This window comes from Apium graveolens, unplaced genomic scaffold, assembly GCF_009905375.1.
Source record: "Apium graveolens cultivar Ventura unplaced genomic scaffold, ASM990537v1 ctg1590, whole genome shotgun sequence".
In the NCBI taxonomy this organism is placed as follows: Eukaryota; Viridiplantae; Streptophyta; class Magnoliopsida; order Apiales; family Apiaceae; genus Apium; species Apium graveolens.
This window is the reverse complement of record NW_027417316.1, coordinates 98,687-114,598: the sequence shown is the minus strand read 5'-3', so window position 1 is coordinate 114,598 and position 15,912 is coordinate 98,687. Positions and strand designations below refer to the sequence as shown.

At 34.8% G+C, this 15,912-nt stretch overlaps 1 protein-coding gene across 1 annotated transcript; it reads right to left on the bottom strand.

Annotated features, from left to right (window-relative positions):
- Positions 1-8,375: 8,375 nt before the first annotated feature.
- On the bottom strand, positions 8,376-15,290 carry LOC141699973 (aspartate--tRNA ligase 2, cytoplasmic-like). The gene is made up of 10 exons (XM_074503758.1): positions 14,602-15,290; positions 13,661-13,771; positions 13,429-13,542; positions 12,929-13,222; positions 12,739-12,849; positions 12,493-12,546; positions 11,062-11,141; positions 10,832-10,947; positions 9,915-10,029; positions 8,376-8,902 (listed from the first exon to the last, which is right to left on the bottom strand). The coding sequence occupies exons 1-10, from the start codon at positions 15,079-15,081 to the stop codon at positions 8,776-8,778; spliced, it is 1,602 nt and encodes a 533-aa protein (XP_074359859.1). The 5' UTR covers positions 15,082-15,290; the 3' UTR covers positions 8,376-8,775.
- Between the last annotated feature and the right edge of the window lie 622 nt (positions 15,291-15,912).

Genomic DNA, 15,912 nt, shown 5'->3' with positions numbered 1-15,912 from the left:
GAGAATACAATTTCTAATATGTTTAGTCCTATCTCATACAAAGGACCTCAGTTAACTTTATATGATAGTTAACTTTGGTTTACACAGTAAACAATAAGATGTGCTAATCACTTTTCTAACCTGTCACTAATCACTTCTATTTAAAGGAAAAGTGAGATTTCCATATCTAGATTAGCATATCTTCATCAACTGTGTATTGGTTGATCCTCCTTTGTCAGTTAATCTTCACCATTAATCTTGCACATCTCTCAAGCTGCTTTTTGTAGACTTGTCAATTCAGCTCTGTGAATTGTTTGTTGATTTGCAACCTTGGATATTGAACTGTTCTGCAATTCTGTACTTAGAGAAATTTCTTCACTTCGAGATCTCCAATTAAGTTGTAGAGAACTCGACATCTCGATAGGCATGTTGGCTTGTCGATATCTCTGAAACTTCATTGTTGACTTGACTTATCGACAACTCTGAGTTCTCTAGTGAATTTTGGTTTATCGATAACTCAGAATTCTCTAATGGACTTTGGCTTATCGATAACTCACAGTTCTCTAATGAATGTATACTTTTCGATATCTCTGAGTTCTCGAATGGGTATGACTTATCAATATCTCCAATAGTATTTCCTGATTTCTCGATAGACAATTCCTGAGTTCTCGATAGGTCTTTCTGAGTTCTCGAATGACTTCTCTATAACACTAGTTACGTGACTTGTAGAGATCTTGACTTAGAATGTTTTTCACCAAACAAAATTATTCAACTCCAAGCTTCTTCATAATTCTTCTGAGGCATGACCTTCTTGATCTTCTTCCAGATAGAATTCTTAGGCTTGACACTGTTTAGGGAAAAATGCTCCAGTCTGCTCCATTTACATTTTACAGACATTAAGTGTTACAAGTATAAATTACAGATTAAGGTTACAATACAACTAATCTTAAGGTTGTCAATATGACTTAGTCTTGTTATGATACAGGCATGTCTTGCACAACAATTTCTTTCGAACTCATTCAACTCTTCTTGCATAGCCATGACCCAATCTACATCCTTGAGTGCATCTTCTACTTTCTTTGGCTCTTCTTTGGAAAGTAGATTGTGATATAAACATTCATTTTGAGTTGCACTCCTTGTCTTTACACCTTCATCAGGATTTCCAATGATCAGATCAGGAGTGTGATCTTTAGTCCATTTTCTGGCACTGGGAAGTGTCCTTCTGGAGCTAGATACTCCCCCTGAATTGTATGCCTCATCAAATGCATTTGAGGCTCCCCCTGAATCTGTGTTGTTATCTCTAGATGAAGTTTTGGGACTTGAATCATGTCCATCTGATATTGAATCAGCATTGGTTTTTTGAATGACCAGATTGAGAAGAACCTTGAGTTTTTTCTTCAGTGTTAGTATCATCAGCTGAAGCTTGTTGTTGCTCCCCCTCAACATGTGTAGGTTCATTAGTACAATGATCATCTTCAGAATCTGAAGGAGTATCAGGATTTGGATCATCAGGATTTGACAGTTCATTAGAGCTTTATCCAGATTCCAACAATGCATTTTCATTTGCAAAGATTAGACTTTCATGAGAATCTTCTTCAAAACCAGGAATTTTTTTTATCATCAAAAGATACATTTATGGAGATAATTACAGTATTTGTTCTCAGATTGAAAACTCTATATGCTCTTGATGGTGAGTATCCAATAAAGATTCCTTCATCAGCTTTTGATTCAAACTTTCCTAGCTGATCAGTATGAGTTCTCAAAACAAAGCACTTACATCCAAATACATGAAGATGTTTGAGGTTGGGCTTCTTTTCTTTGAGCATCTGATAAGGAGTAACACCATGTATGTTTATCAGTGTGATATTTTGAGTATAACATGTTGTGTTTACTGCTTCAGCCCAGAAGTAAGTGGGTAGTTTTGCTTCTTCCAGCAGAGTCCTGCCAGCTTCAATCAAGGTTCTGTTCTTCCTCTCAACAACACCATTTTGTTGAGGTGTTCCAGAAGCTGAGAATTGTTGTTATATGCCTTTGTACTTGCAGACTTCCTCCATTTTTGAGTTCTCGAACTCAGTGCCATTATCACTTCTTAGAATTTTCACTCTTTGGGTGGATCCATTTTCATTTTGTCTTATGTGATCCAGAAGAATTTTTGGAGTTTCATCCTTCCTGTGTAGAAAATAAACCCAAGTATATCTGGTGAAATCATCCACAATTACAAGTGTGTACCTTTTCTTGTTGATGGACATTATGTTCACTGGTCCAAAGAGATCCAAGTGTAACATGTGATATGGCTCAGAAATAGAGAATTTTGTTTTACTTTTGAAAGATATTATTCTTTGTTTGGACTTTTGGCAAGCATCACAAAGACCATCAGATGAGTATAGCATATTTGGTAATCCTCTTACTAGCTGTTTCTTGGCAAATTCATTAATTGAATTGAAGTTGAGATGTGAGAGTTTCTTGTACCAGTTCCAGCTCTCATCTACTGATGCCTTTGAGATAAGGCAAGTAGCTTCTTTCTCAAGACTTTCATGCAACCTTGCTTCATATATGTTGCCATGTCTGAATCCTATCAAGACAATTTTCTTTGACTTGTTATGAACAACTTCACAGTGTGAGTCATAGAATACCACATGATAACCTCTGTCAGAGATTTGACTGATGTTGAGAAGATTGTGCTTCAGTCCTTCCACCAGAGCTACATTCTCTATTGCTACTTTTCTAATTATCAAGTTTCCATATCCCAGAGTGTGTCCTACATTCCCATCTCCATAAGATACATCTGGGCCAGCCTTCTTCTCAAATTCTGACAGCAGGGATTTATTTCAAGTCATGTGTGTTGAACATCCACTATCCAAGACAAGAGTATTTTTCTTGTTACCTTGTAGTCAGAGGAATATTTAATTAGAAGGATTTTTAAGGACCCACACTAGTTGGGTCCTCTTTTTTGACAGCTTAAGCCTTTGTGAGTCTGGAATACTTCTGACAGTTTTTCCTTTGTCAGGATTTGTCTTGTCAGAAGCAGATTGAGTAGAACTAGAGGAATTGAGCACACAAACAACTTTATTAAATTTAGGCAAAGGTTCATAATAGTTGTGATACAGCTTATGATAGGAACTACAAGTATAAATCGAATGTCAACTACTATCACAATAAAAACAAGGATTTTTTTGTTTATAAAATACTGATCTACCCCTAACATCAGACTCAGGAATAGCAGTTTTCATTTTCTTATTCCTCCTGCAATCAATATCAAGATGATTAGTATTTTAACAGTTAAAATAAGTTTTTCTAGGAGCATTGAGAACAAACTTGTAATTAGAATCCTTAGAAATACCTTGTTTACCATTCTTGTTCCTTTTAGGACTTTTTACTTGAGGTTTGTCAGTAACCTCAGATAATTTCTTTTTCAATTGTCTTTTAGACAAAAGTCCTATGTTCTTTTCTTTCTTAACAGTCTTAATGGTTTCCTTGTTTTCTTTTCTTTGAGGTTTATCACTTACTGATTTTTCTTGGAATGCTGATGTTGAACCCTTTTCATAGATGGATTCGGGTTCATCAGCTTCTGAAGAGATAAACTTAACAGGATTTTTAAGGGTAGTCTTATTCTCAGTGTCAACATCCTAAATTCCATATACATAACCAAGACATTATTTCCGGTTTTTCTTAGAGATCATCGCATGAACCTTTTTGCCTGAAACAGTCCAGGCATTAAGAGTTTTCCTCTCATTTTCTAATTCATTTTCTAACATACTGTACTTAGCTTCTAGTACCTTTGCTGTATGTTTAGCTTTCTCACATTCGTTCTGAATTTCAATCTGGTTTACTAAGTCAGACTCCAACTGATCATTCCTAGACTTTAACATTTCATTTTCAGTTAACAGTCTATTGTTCTCTTGAATCTTATTTTTAAAATTTCCATGGAGAGACTTAAGAATAGATTTCAGTTCAAATATATCTTCAGTATCAAAAGAGAAGAAAGGAGTTGATACCTTAGAATCAGAGGAAGCAGTATCATCAAATCTAGCCATCAGTGCATATCATGTATCTTCATTTTCAGAATCAGAGGTGTCCATCCAATTCTTGCTTGATGTAATCAGGGCTTTGTTCTTCCTTTTGTCATGCTTTATGTTCTTGCACTCTTTAGCAAAGTGATCAGGCTCATCACAGTTGTAGCACTTGATTTTCGACCTGTTTATTTTCCAGCTTTGAGGTCCTTTCCATCTCTTCTTCCAGTTGTCTTCCTTTCCCCTCCAGTGAACTTCTTCCTGAAGCTTCTAATCTTCTGAGACTTCCTGAATTGCATCCTCTTAAATCCCTTAACCAGCAATGCAGCCATTTGCATGACATCAGAATCTGTCACGACCTCATCAGTTTCAGAATCAGTATCATCATCCGGATTTGATGATGAATCATCAGTATCTGATTCTGGCAGATTGTTCTTTTTCCTTGCAACTTTAACAGACCTTTCTTTTGAAGCTTTAGCATTCACTTTCAAAGCAACTGATTTTCCTTTGCTACTTTTCCTCTCCTTCCTTTTTTGGACTTCCAAGTCATGAGTTCTCAGCATGCCATAGACTTCATCCAGAGTGATTACTTCCAAATCATATTGATGTCGTATGATTGAAGTCTGAGTCTCCCATTCTTCATTCAAGGCTCTCAGAAACTTAGTGTTTGAATCCTCTTGATCATACATCTTTCCCACCAAAGACAGATTATTGAGCAGGGTGAGAAATATGTCATATATGTCAGTGAGACTTTCATCAGGCTTGGCCTCAAAGTGTTCATATTCTTGAATCAGAACAGCCCTTCTGTTCTTCTTGATGGTCATGGTTCCTTGACATTGAGTTTCAAGAGCATCCAAGATCTCATTGGCAGTCTTGTAGGCTATAACCCAATTTGACATCACAGAATTAAGACTATTACGTAAAATATTTCTTACCTTTGCATCTTTCAGCACAACTACTTTCTCTTCTGGTGTCCACTCGCTCTTATCCTTCAACTGATAGTGTTCAGCAACAGTAGGAGTTGCAGGCACCAGTTTTGTTGGCATGTAGGGTCCATCATTAATTACGTCGAGATAGTCTGGATCTATAGCCTCCAGGTGCATGAGCATCTTCACCTTCCATGTAGCATATTCAGTCTTTTTCAAAATGGGGATTTTAAAACTTTTATACTTGTTCGAAGACATGTTTAGATCGCTTCTGATTGTAAATTTATCAGTGAGCTCTGATACCAATTGTTGCCCAGTATAGATACAATTGTTTAGGGGGGTTGGATACAATTGTATAAATGTTTCGAACAAGTATATGTATAAAAATATAACAGTTCTTTATATTTCTGATAAAATTGTTACAAACTCTCTTAAGAAATACTGATGTTCTTGAGAGCTGCTAGGTCGTACAATGCTCGAGTTAATCATTATGTGATGACCTAAACTGTGTTTATATAATACACAACTGCTACAAATCAGTGTAGGTTATGCATTATCAATTACTAACAGAAAATGATACATATCTCTAACTAAATATACAAAGTCCTATCACTCAGAACAAACATATATTCATCCCTCAAAATAAGGAACAGACTTAATCTTCACAACAGACTGTCCTCAGATGCTGATGTTCTGCAGATACTGATGATGCATCAAATCCTGATGGCACATCAAATCCTGATGACATCCAAGACAACCAGATCCTAAGCTTCTCCTGATCATTAAGAATCAGCATGTAACATGCGTAGGTCGCTCCATACTCTACGAATAAACGACGATACACTGAAAGGCCGCTACCCATGAAGGGCATCTATCCATAAAGAGCCGATACCCATGAAGGGACGACACCCATGAAGGGCCAGAAGTACCCCGAGTCGCGAATAGACCATTATAACTTCCACGAAAATTTAAGAAATTTTCCCGGAAGTTGGGGAAAACGATATGGGTCGAAATTAAACCCTAAAGATATAATTAATATCACATTAATTACACTTGCAATTCATGTCCAAAGCCCAATAAAGACTAGGTCGGTCAAGGCATGTCACGAACTGAAAACGACCCAAGTCCTCATGGTCCACGGAAAAAGGTTGTTCGCGAACAAGACCTAATACGACTGAAGACTAGAGACATGACGTCCAATATGGACATTAACTCCTACAAGGAAGGATTCAGAATCCGCTGCCTTACAGGAGTCCTAAATGTCATCTAACTTGTAGACTTGTCCACAAGTCTCCCAACCCAAGTCTAACCCTAGACTCGACTCCATATAAAGGGCTCTGCCCCTCAACCTAGAACTACGTTTTTGGCTTGATTCTCTAAACACGGGGATACGTAAGCATCTTGTGAGAAAAATCAGTCCCCAACGCGAGAACAGTTATTAAAACTAGAAGTTCACAAACCCTAGTATTAAATACTAACGAAATCCTAGTTTTTATTCCAGAACAATAGTTATAAATTGTTACTATTAAATAATTAAGTAGTAATAAATATATGTAATAATGAGTCAAACTAATCAGTAGATGCATATTAAATTATATGTAATTAATACATGTATATTAAATTACATAATTATTGATATACAAGGGGTATTTTAGTAATTTTGATAGGAATAAAATATCTCACAAACTCCATAGTTGATACGCCTTCCGTTCCACCCAATTCTTTACATCGTGGGACGGGGTTTCAGTATGTACTTTAAGCCTCTTATAATATATAGTTGACCAATTTTTATAAACAATTATGTTTCTTCTAAATAAAAATATAATATTTAAATTTTTATATAAAAAAAAATTAAAAATAAATTACCAAACTATATTTTATTATTATTTTAAATTATGTGTCTGCCATGAAAATAAAAATTTATAAAAAATGAATGGGATTGAGAGAATATATAATCCATGGATAAATTTGCCCACCATGTATAAAATATCTAGATACAAAATTTTATAACTAAAAAAAGAGCAATCATTAATTAGATAGCTCGGGGATGATCTCGTTATATAAAAATTATTTATTTCTCACATTCAAAAAAAAAAATTATTTATTTCTCATGATGGCCGATAGGCATTGGCCATCGGCAGTTGTAGCACAATAATTGCATGAAAAATACCGGGATTTACCTTAATATAATATTATATGAACTACAGGTGTTCATCAACTCATCATTCGACCCAGTCATGCTTTTTCTTCCAATCAGAGCCTGGAAAAGTAGCTTTATAATTAGCCATATAAAACCCTTGAGGTTTAACCAGCCAATAACATTTGTTACCACCTTCACTACTATCCTTACAATCTTCATTCTCACCGTCCCTAAACACTTCAAAAGCTCGCTCATTTGCTCCCCACCAGAAATGACAGAAGAAAACAGTTGTATCGAATATATTGGTATGAAAATCCCACTTCACTTCATCTGCATGTTTCAACGTGTGCCAACCCAGATCATCGTCTCCTGATGCACAATGTACGAGCAATGTATTTGTATTGTTGAGTCCATTGATGACAATTATATGGTATTTTTTGGCTTGGCCCCAGGCGACCGATGGATGAATGTGGGTAAATACAAGTAGTGTTACCAGAATTAAAGGAAACAGGAGTTTCATTGCAAATGAAGATGCTGTACACAAACTGTGTGCAATTTATGAATGTAGTTATATGTATACAAAGCACATATACCACCTATTTTGGAAGAAAATCGGCACTCATTTTCTACAATCACTTTATTTTGGTAATTAAACAAAGCTTTCTACTTTAATTCTTAGTTCCTAAATAGGCTGACTTAAATATTCTTCTCCCATTCTTCTCCCAATATAGAAGTCGAACACTAGTTCACAAGATTTTAGAACACAGGTGTACGTTTACGTTTCTATCGTTTGGTTGTTTTCCATGGAACGGATATATTTGTGTGCGCTAGCAAGCCATCAACACTATTGAATTGTTGCTTTCAGCATTCATTAAAACTTATTTTATTGTTTTTGAGGCTCTATGATATTATGCATATAGTGAGCGAAAAATATGTATATTATCTGTGTTGTAAAAATTGGAAATCGGGAAAGATCGGTCGAACTACCGATTTAGGATTAATTAAAAATCAGGGATTAATCGGGAGCATTAATCGTAGTAAAAATCGGATGTATTATAATATTAAACTGTATTTAATATATTATTATCATTATATTAGTTATTTATTATATTATAATTTCTATACTTATTCATATTTAGATTAATATAGTATTTTAATTTTAATAAATAAATAATTATATATACACCAATAAAGAAAACTTCGTCAAAATTAATCCGATTTCAAAAAAAAAATCAGTTGAATACTTTGTAGGGATTGATCGGGGATAAATCGGTTGAATCAGAAATTTTTAAAACACTGATATTATCAAGGGGAGTATAATGAGGTTTAATGGCTAATGGAAAGAAAGGTGTTTCTTAGGAACTAGCGAGTTTTTAGTACACAGAGCCTCTACCACCACTAAGGCGGCACCCTTTAATTCTCTCATCTTTGTTTATAAGAAGCTCTATATACTTGTACAAGAGGGCAGAGAAACCCATGACAGTTGTCATGGAGAGAAATTCAGTTTGCCCTGATCATTATAAATCCAACAACCGGATCTGCGAATAAATAGATACATAACAAGGTCATTTCAGTAGAGTTTCACTTGGTAGGAGGGGAAAAGCATATTGTGGTAACTTTCATTTAAAAAGAATTGTCTGCTTTTAGCATTTGAATGATATTCAATCTCGGAACATAAATGTAAGAGAACCCACAGTGGCTTAAGAAAACGCTGAAACATTTACGGAGCTATCCTTTGTGGGTCACGTGGGAAAAGTGATGTCTTGCGGATGTTGTTGAGGTTGCAATACAGCATCACCACACGCTCTAATCCCACACCGAACCCTCCATGGGGAGGTGCACCATACCTTCAACAGTGACAGATTATAACAGTTAAAAAAATACTTGCAGTATATTATTTCAAAAAAAAAATGTACACAACACACGCAGACCCAAGCACGTGCACGCACACATGGTATTAGTAAATGATATCCCTCCGTCGTCCCAATTTACTTGTCGAGATTGACTTTTGCACGTAATTTAAGGTGCATTGATCGCATAGCTCCATTAATTATTTTTCAAATTTTCTTTTTGTGAACAAAAATTTAAGATCTAAATTTTTATTCACAAAAAAAAATTTAAAAATAATCGACAGAACTATGCGGTCAATGCACCTTAAATTACGTGCAAAAATCAAACTGGACAAATAAATTGGGACTAGGGAGTGGTAGACAATACACATCATAAACTAAATAAAGAACCTCTACCTAGAAAAACCTATTAATCCAAGTTATATAATCAGTACATTATATTAGAATACAAATTAGTAATGTACTAATGTTACAGGAGAAATAATGCCTAATTATCCGTGACAAGGAAGCACGGATCTAAAATATTAATTGTTTTTATCTAACATAATATTTATATATATTTAAAAAGCTTATTTCTATCAATTTAAACGAGATTAAAATGTACACTTAAATCATAGATATTAGCAACTTTTGGATCATCTCTTGATCTTCATCACTGTAGCCTGGTAGCCTGCCTTGACCATGGGGAAACTTAATGTGGGGGATTATGAAACTTAACATCAGCTGAAGTAAACATGTATACTAAACCATTATATCAAATATCTACAGGTGAATACTCGAAAAGAAGATACACATATATGGCTACCTTATTTTAGCAATTATTCATTAAACTTTGGGTTTCTTAATGCACTGTAATTTTGGTAAACGAGTCCTTTCGACGAAATTTAAATTATAACTTGAAATATTACACCTTATGAGATGAACCAAATTTGCTATGACCTTAATGAAGACGATTTGTACTAATATTAGGCATGTAATAAAGCTCAAACAATTTGAACAAGGAAAATACCTAAATGAATCAATATAGGTTGATATGGTCTTAACATCTATCCCACAAGCTTGTGCGCGTTCTTCTAAAAATTCAGGAACATGAACACGCTGAGCTCCTGAAATTATTTCCTCTCCTGCAGAAAAACATTAAGCAATGAAATTAGTGCAACTACATACTTGCCCAACGACATTGAGAAAGAAACTGTCACAGTTTTGAAGTCTAAAAAAACATGGCAAGTTAACTTAGCAAAGACTTGTGTAGTTTGACTACCCTTGTTGATAAACTTTAAAAAATGTACAAGAATTTTATTTAATCTTAGAAAGTACAGGATGATATTAACATGCAAGGATAGAAAGAGAAAAAGGACATAAAACAACGGCTAGGCATTCCAGAAGAAACCACTCTGAATTCTTGATAATAACACAACATCAGACTACATATTACACTGTCTTTGTTATTCAACTGGATGTTCAGTCTGCTAATACGACCAGGTGGTGTCAGGTAATTAAATGGTGATATGCATCTACTGTGTATGTTGGCAAATATAATTCCTCTCAAGGTCACATGGATAGCCAAAGTGCAACAACTTCATATCTATATCTGAATTAAGAGAGGAAGAGAGATATATCTGCCATAAAAAAAGCATATAATCTCAGAGAAAACATATAAAAAAAAAATTCCTCGTCATATAAGTAGCAAAAACATTAATTTGGTTCAACCAAACTTTTAATACTCAGGTGCTTAACTGACACCTATAAATAACTTTGCATGCCTCAACTAAGTGATGACACCTAAATTAATTAAATGTTATTGCATTAAACATTGCAATATAAATGTACAAATAGGTAAGTACTCAAACTGATATATAGAAAAATTACAAGTGTGGTCCTGCACCTAAATAAACATAAACGAGCCTTCAATGTCAAGCAACTTACCTCGAATGAAGACATCAAATGAATTGCTATATGCACTATCATCAGGGCAAGGCATAGTATAGAATGGTCGAACAGCTAATGGATAGCGGTGAAGTATATAGAACTGAGTTTTGTACCTGTATATTAGGTAAAAGACATTGTCAACTACAGACCAATATATTTAAATTTGATTACTCGAAAAAAATGAGGTCCAAAATCAAGAATAGAGAATGACAGTAAATTTCCAATACTTTTCGAAAACAAGCTGGCCAAGTCTTCTTTCAGCCTCTGTGTTAAGGTCTCCCAGGGGATCAACTTCAACCCCTGCTTCCTGAGAAAAGATGTATCATATTAATATGAAGTGAAACCCACAACTTAAGAGTAATCTTTTCAATGTCATTAAACACAACAATGATTAACCTTAAAATGAAATAATAATGGAGACAGCTAGTGTAATATATGGCACGAGATGCCACTATGCACCCAATCAGATATTGACTTCTATGGTCATATAAAACTACTTTATAAAGATAGAAATTTACTAATATTATATGATATGTATAAAAAGTACTCATCAGTCACTGTTACTGAGATCCACGAATTGCAAGACTTGGGCATGTACTAGCATAGAAGTAGCTTTTTTGACCATTAATAAATTGTAAGGACATTTTTCCCAAGTATCGATTCTACCTGTTTTTTACCAACAGTTGAACTGTTATAAGCAGAAATTGGAAATATTTTTGAAACAATAGTATGCGCCTCCGGGTGAGCAAGAACTATAGTTTAAGTAGGTAGGTAGTTGTTAGCCAGTACAGTAGTGCACACAATACAAGTTGTCTAAATATTGAACTTAAGTACCTAACTACCGTAGATTAATCTAGCTACCACCATTTAGCAAATCCATATAATTTAAGTTGCCAATTAATTGTGATCCATAATCAACTCCGTCTGACTTAACTTTTTCCCAGCTAGTATTTAATGTACTACTGAAGATGTAACAGTTGTGTTGGACAAAAAGACCTCCATGAAACTCTTAAATGCTTTCCACGATATTTTGCGTATAGCTAAAAGAATATAGTTCGTAATGGTAGTTTGTACCAACTCAAGAATCTTATGCTCAAGGAATTATCATAAATTAGTCTTAACAGATTTAACTTCAGAATGCTAAATGGAAACTAACATGTCTTTTCATTAGGACACTACTACCACACCATAATTACATCACAATACAGAAGACAAAACTATAAGCTGGTGACTTTACATTGTAATTTTTATCTCGGAGGAAATTGTCAGTAGCTTCCACAAAGTTCTTCACTAAATTGTGTTTTAATCTGTTTTTCTATAGCAGAATAACTCCAAATCCAATTCCAATTGCACTCTTTTTGAGCTTAACTTGGAAAGTACATAGGCAGATAGATAAAAACGCAAGTATAGGGTTTTAGGCTCCATTTAAAGGAAAAGTTTAGTTTCAGGAAAATATTTTCCAGAAACCAAAGAAACACAGGAAAATTATATATCCTGGAAAATATTTTAAAAGTCAAAAACACAACTTAATCTTATTTTATTTAACAACACAAGATAGAATTGTGATCAGGTTGGGAACAGGATGCAAGTGAAATCACACATCAACTATGTCTTATTGGGTGAACCCTAGATGATATATAAAGGTATAACAATCATACCTTTAGCATCTGAACCCCTTCTTGAAATGTAAGTCGTAAAGTTTTTGGCAAATACTGCATAATACAGAACAAAACAAATCAGTAAAGTCAAATCTGAATCAAGAAACATAACTCAGCTCTACTATATCATCTATTGCACTTTCTCAATTCCAGCATAAACAGCAGAGTTGAAGTTTGCTTTCTTTTCGCACGAAAGAATTGTTAATGCTTTAAAAACATTTATCTAAAAAAAAGTTAAACTTAAACCTCTAGAGGCTCAAATGGGTACTGCTTCCCAACTGCTTCAAGCTCCTTTTGGCAGTTCTGCTTCAAATGGTCAAACATTGCGACGAATAAGCGATCCACAATGTCCATAACCTGCATGTATTACGGCTCTTAGCACAACTTCCTTTCATGTTGTTACTACAGGTATATGAATTTAACATAGTTATTATACCTCAGAATAGTGTTGCTTAATTTCCATCTCAACATCAAGACCTGTAAACTCACATAAATGTCTGTGTGTAAAAGAATCCTCGGCCCTAAAAACTGGACCAACCTCAAAAACACGCCCAAAATCACCACAGATTGACATTTGTTTGTGAAGCTGAGGTGACTGTGCCAAGCAAGCAGGTACCCCTCCTTTGTACTGTAACCTAAACACAGCTGAACCACCTTCACTAGAGCCTCCCATTAATTTTGGTGTATGGATACCAACAAAACCCTCATCCTCCAGAAAATGCCGGAAAATCTGAAGAAAATAGTATCCAAAGTCATTTTTCTATTGCAACTTAACTTCATCCATGGCTAAGATAATGCAGCTTACAAAGATTTAAGACTAGCAATAGTTTAATCAAACAAAATTATAAAGAAGGCAACTACATTACTTAAATAGTGAAAACACAACATCAGATACCATTAAGGAAAATAAGTTTTTAGTCAGAGATGCAACAAGACCTTTTCAACTTGATACTGAATGCGGAAGATCCCTTGATTAGCAGGTGTGCGCAGATCAAGAACCCTGTTGTTCAAACGGGTATCCTGATTAACGCGAACAAACTGTTCACCGGCCTAAAATTTCCAATAACCAATCATTGACAAAACTTGATTATAAGCAAGTTGGTGCAATATCAAACTGCTGGATTCTATACACCTATGAATTAAGATAAAGATCAAACAGAAAATGCACCTGTAAACCTGCTTCAATTTCTGATTCACTTCTAGCTGCATCCTCGATATTGATAGGCAATGTTGGTAGAGCCTTGTTGACACAATATATCTTATTAACTTGAATTTCCACCTGCGGCCAATCGTCAATCACATGTTCATATACACATACAGGTCATAAAACATAACAATGTGTAAACTAAAATATAATCATAAAGTACCGAACTGTTGGTTCAACATTGACCAGACATCGACCCATAGATGAGCTGCGTAGAGAAACTAATAAACACCATACCCGGGAACACAAGTTCTACTAGTTATCTTTTTATATAATTATATCAGTATATGTTTGTATTATGTACAAATTATTTCACAAGTTGATTTCGTCTTTCTTTAATCATAGTTGGTGATGACATTCTGTGATCCAGAGAGTATACCTAACATTCCCTCCGTCTATCCCAATTCAAATTATCATCATACACCATAAACAAAGCACATACTCCCGAAAGTTTTTCCCCTCGTGGTCTCAAAACAACAAATAATTCAAAACAGACAAGTTACCATTGTACTAAAACATACTTAAACCATAAACAGACACACACATACACATTTTACATCTTCAGTTTTAAGTTGTAGAAAGTGGCCTCTTATCGTCAACATACTCTGCCACACTATTTCGTTGTGTAGTTCTCCTAACTGTACAATGGAAAATAATCCCAGAATTCACACAAAGTAAATTAAATTCCCCAAGCAAACCTCAAAATATCCTCAATTCCGAGACTTCTCAATATAGACTTCCTACTTCTTAAGAGATACCAAACATAAATCACATCACATTTACATTCCACGAAATTAAATATATAACTTCTAAAAACAAATCATCAACTAAGACGAGAAATTAAACTGATCGACATTATTAACTAATATCGTAAACAAAATGTAGTAACTAATCGAAAAATGTACCTGCTGAGTTGTCGCCTTTAACGGATTCTCAGGAACCGAAATAACCCCTTGAACATCAACAAACGACTCCTTGTTCAAATTAGTAACAAACTTCACCATCTGCAAACTAATTTTCTCCGGTTTAACAGTCAACACACACTGCACCGTACATCCCTTCTCTCTCACAACAACAAACACCATTTTTTTCGACACTGCACGAATGCTATGAACTCTTCCTCTAACCAACACATTCGCATCCTTCAATTTCTCGGCGAGAGCGCCGATCTCAGTCCATTCCTGAGATGCGATTGACTTTGATTGGAGCTCAATTAGAGGAATCTCGCCGTAATTGGCGGCGAGCGGGTCAGGTTCGTCAATAGAGACGGATGAGACGCCGGCGGCGGCGGAGGCCGCGGCGAGTTCTTGTTTGCGGCGGAGACGCTCGGCTTTGGCCAGGTCCTTCTTGGAGGGCTTTTTGGTTTGGTCTTCTTGTGGGTCCATTGTGAGAAGCTAGGGTTTTGAATTAGGGTTTTGTGATTTGGGGGAGATGATGATTTGTATAGTAGATGTATAAAATTTGAGATGATGATGTTTTTTAATAAAATGATGCGAAATTATATTGGGATTATTTGTTTGCCTGACAAGCAGGGGAATAAAATAATATTAGCGGCGGCCCATTGGATTGTGAATACAATTCGATTCTTTGTTTGGAGTGCAAACAACGGCTTTCAAGTTTCAATGAAGCCTGTTTTCAAGTCGTAGGTTTCATTTCAAAAAAATATAGTGGAATCTTTTTATATCATCTTATAAATATACTTGCTTATAAATATAAATAGCATAATAACTTGTATGAGATCTGGGTCATTTTTTAGAATTTTTTTTATATATCATGTAATTATAATATTCGTAGAACAACTCCAACATTATCCTTATATAGACTTTTAATTCAAATTTTGAAGAAATTGAGATAAAAATTTCTCTCTAACACACTCTTTGTCCCTCTCTATGACATTAGAGTTTCGAATGTTTCCTCATTTTTAGGAGTGAATACCCCCTCCTCAACTATTATTATATTATATATTTTTTACCCGCCTATTTAACATAAATGACTTTAATGAGTAAAAAGATTGATAGAGAGTGAGTTTAAGGAAAATTGAGAAATTGTTTGATTTTGGCTTCTAAATCATTAGGAGCTCATTTATTTATATTATTTGTAGTGAAAATGTAAGGAGATTGTTGGAGTTGCTCTTAGTTATTTTTGTTAAGTAATGAATACAACACAGAGGGGGTGAAGGTGTTTTAGACAATTTTAATGGCTTTTTCAATTGTTAT

Bases quoted from the DNA above. Each gene is read 5' to 3' on its own strand.
- LOC141699973 (XM_074503758.1), bottom strand. From the start codon at position 15,081: ATGGACCCACAAGAAGACCAAACCAAAAAGCCCTCCAAGAAGGACCTG. The intron at 13,772-14,601 runs GTACATTTTTCG...GATTGGCCGCAG, and splicing joins TAAAGGCGACAACTCAGCAG to GTGGAAATTCAAGTTAATAA. The intron at 10,948-11,061 runs GTATTGGAAATT...CCTAATATACAG, and splicing joins GGCCAGCTTGTTTTCGAAAA to GTACAAAACTCAGTTCTATA.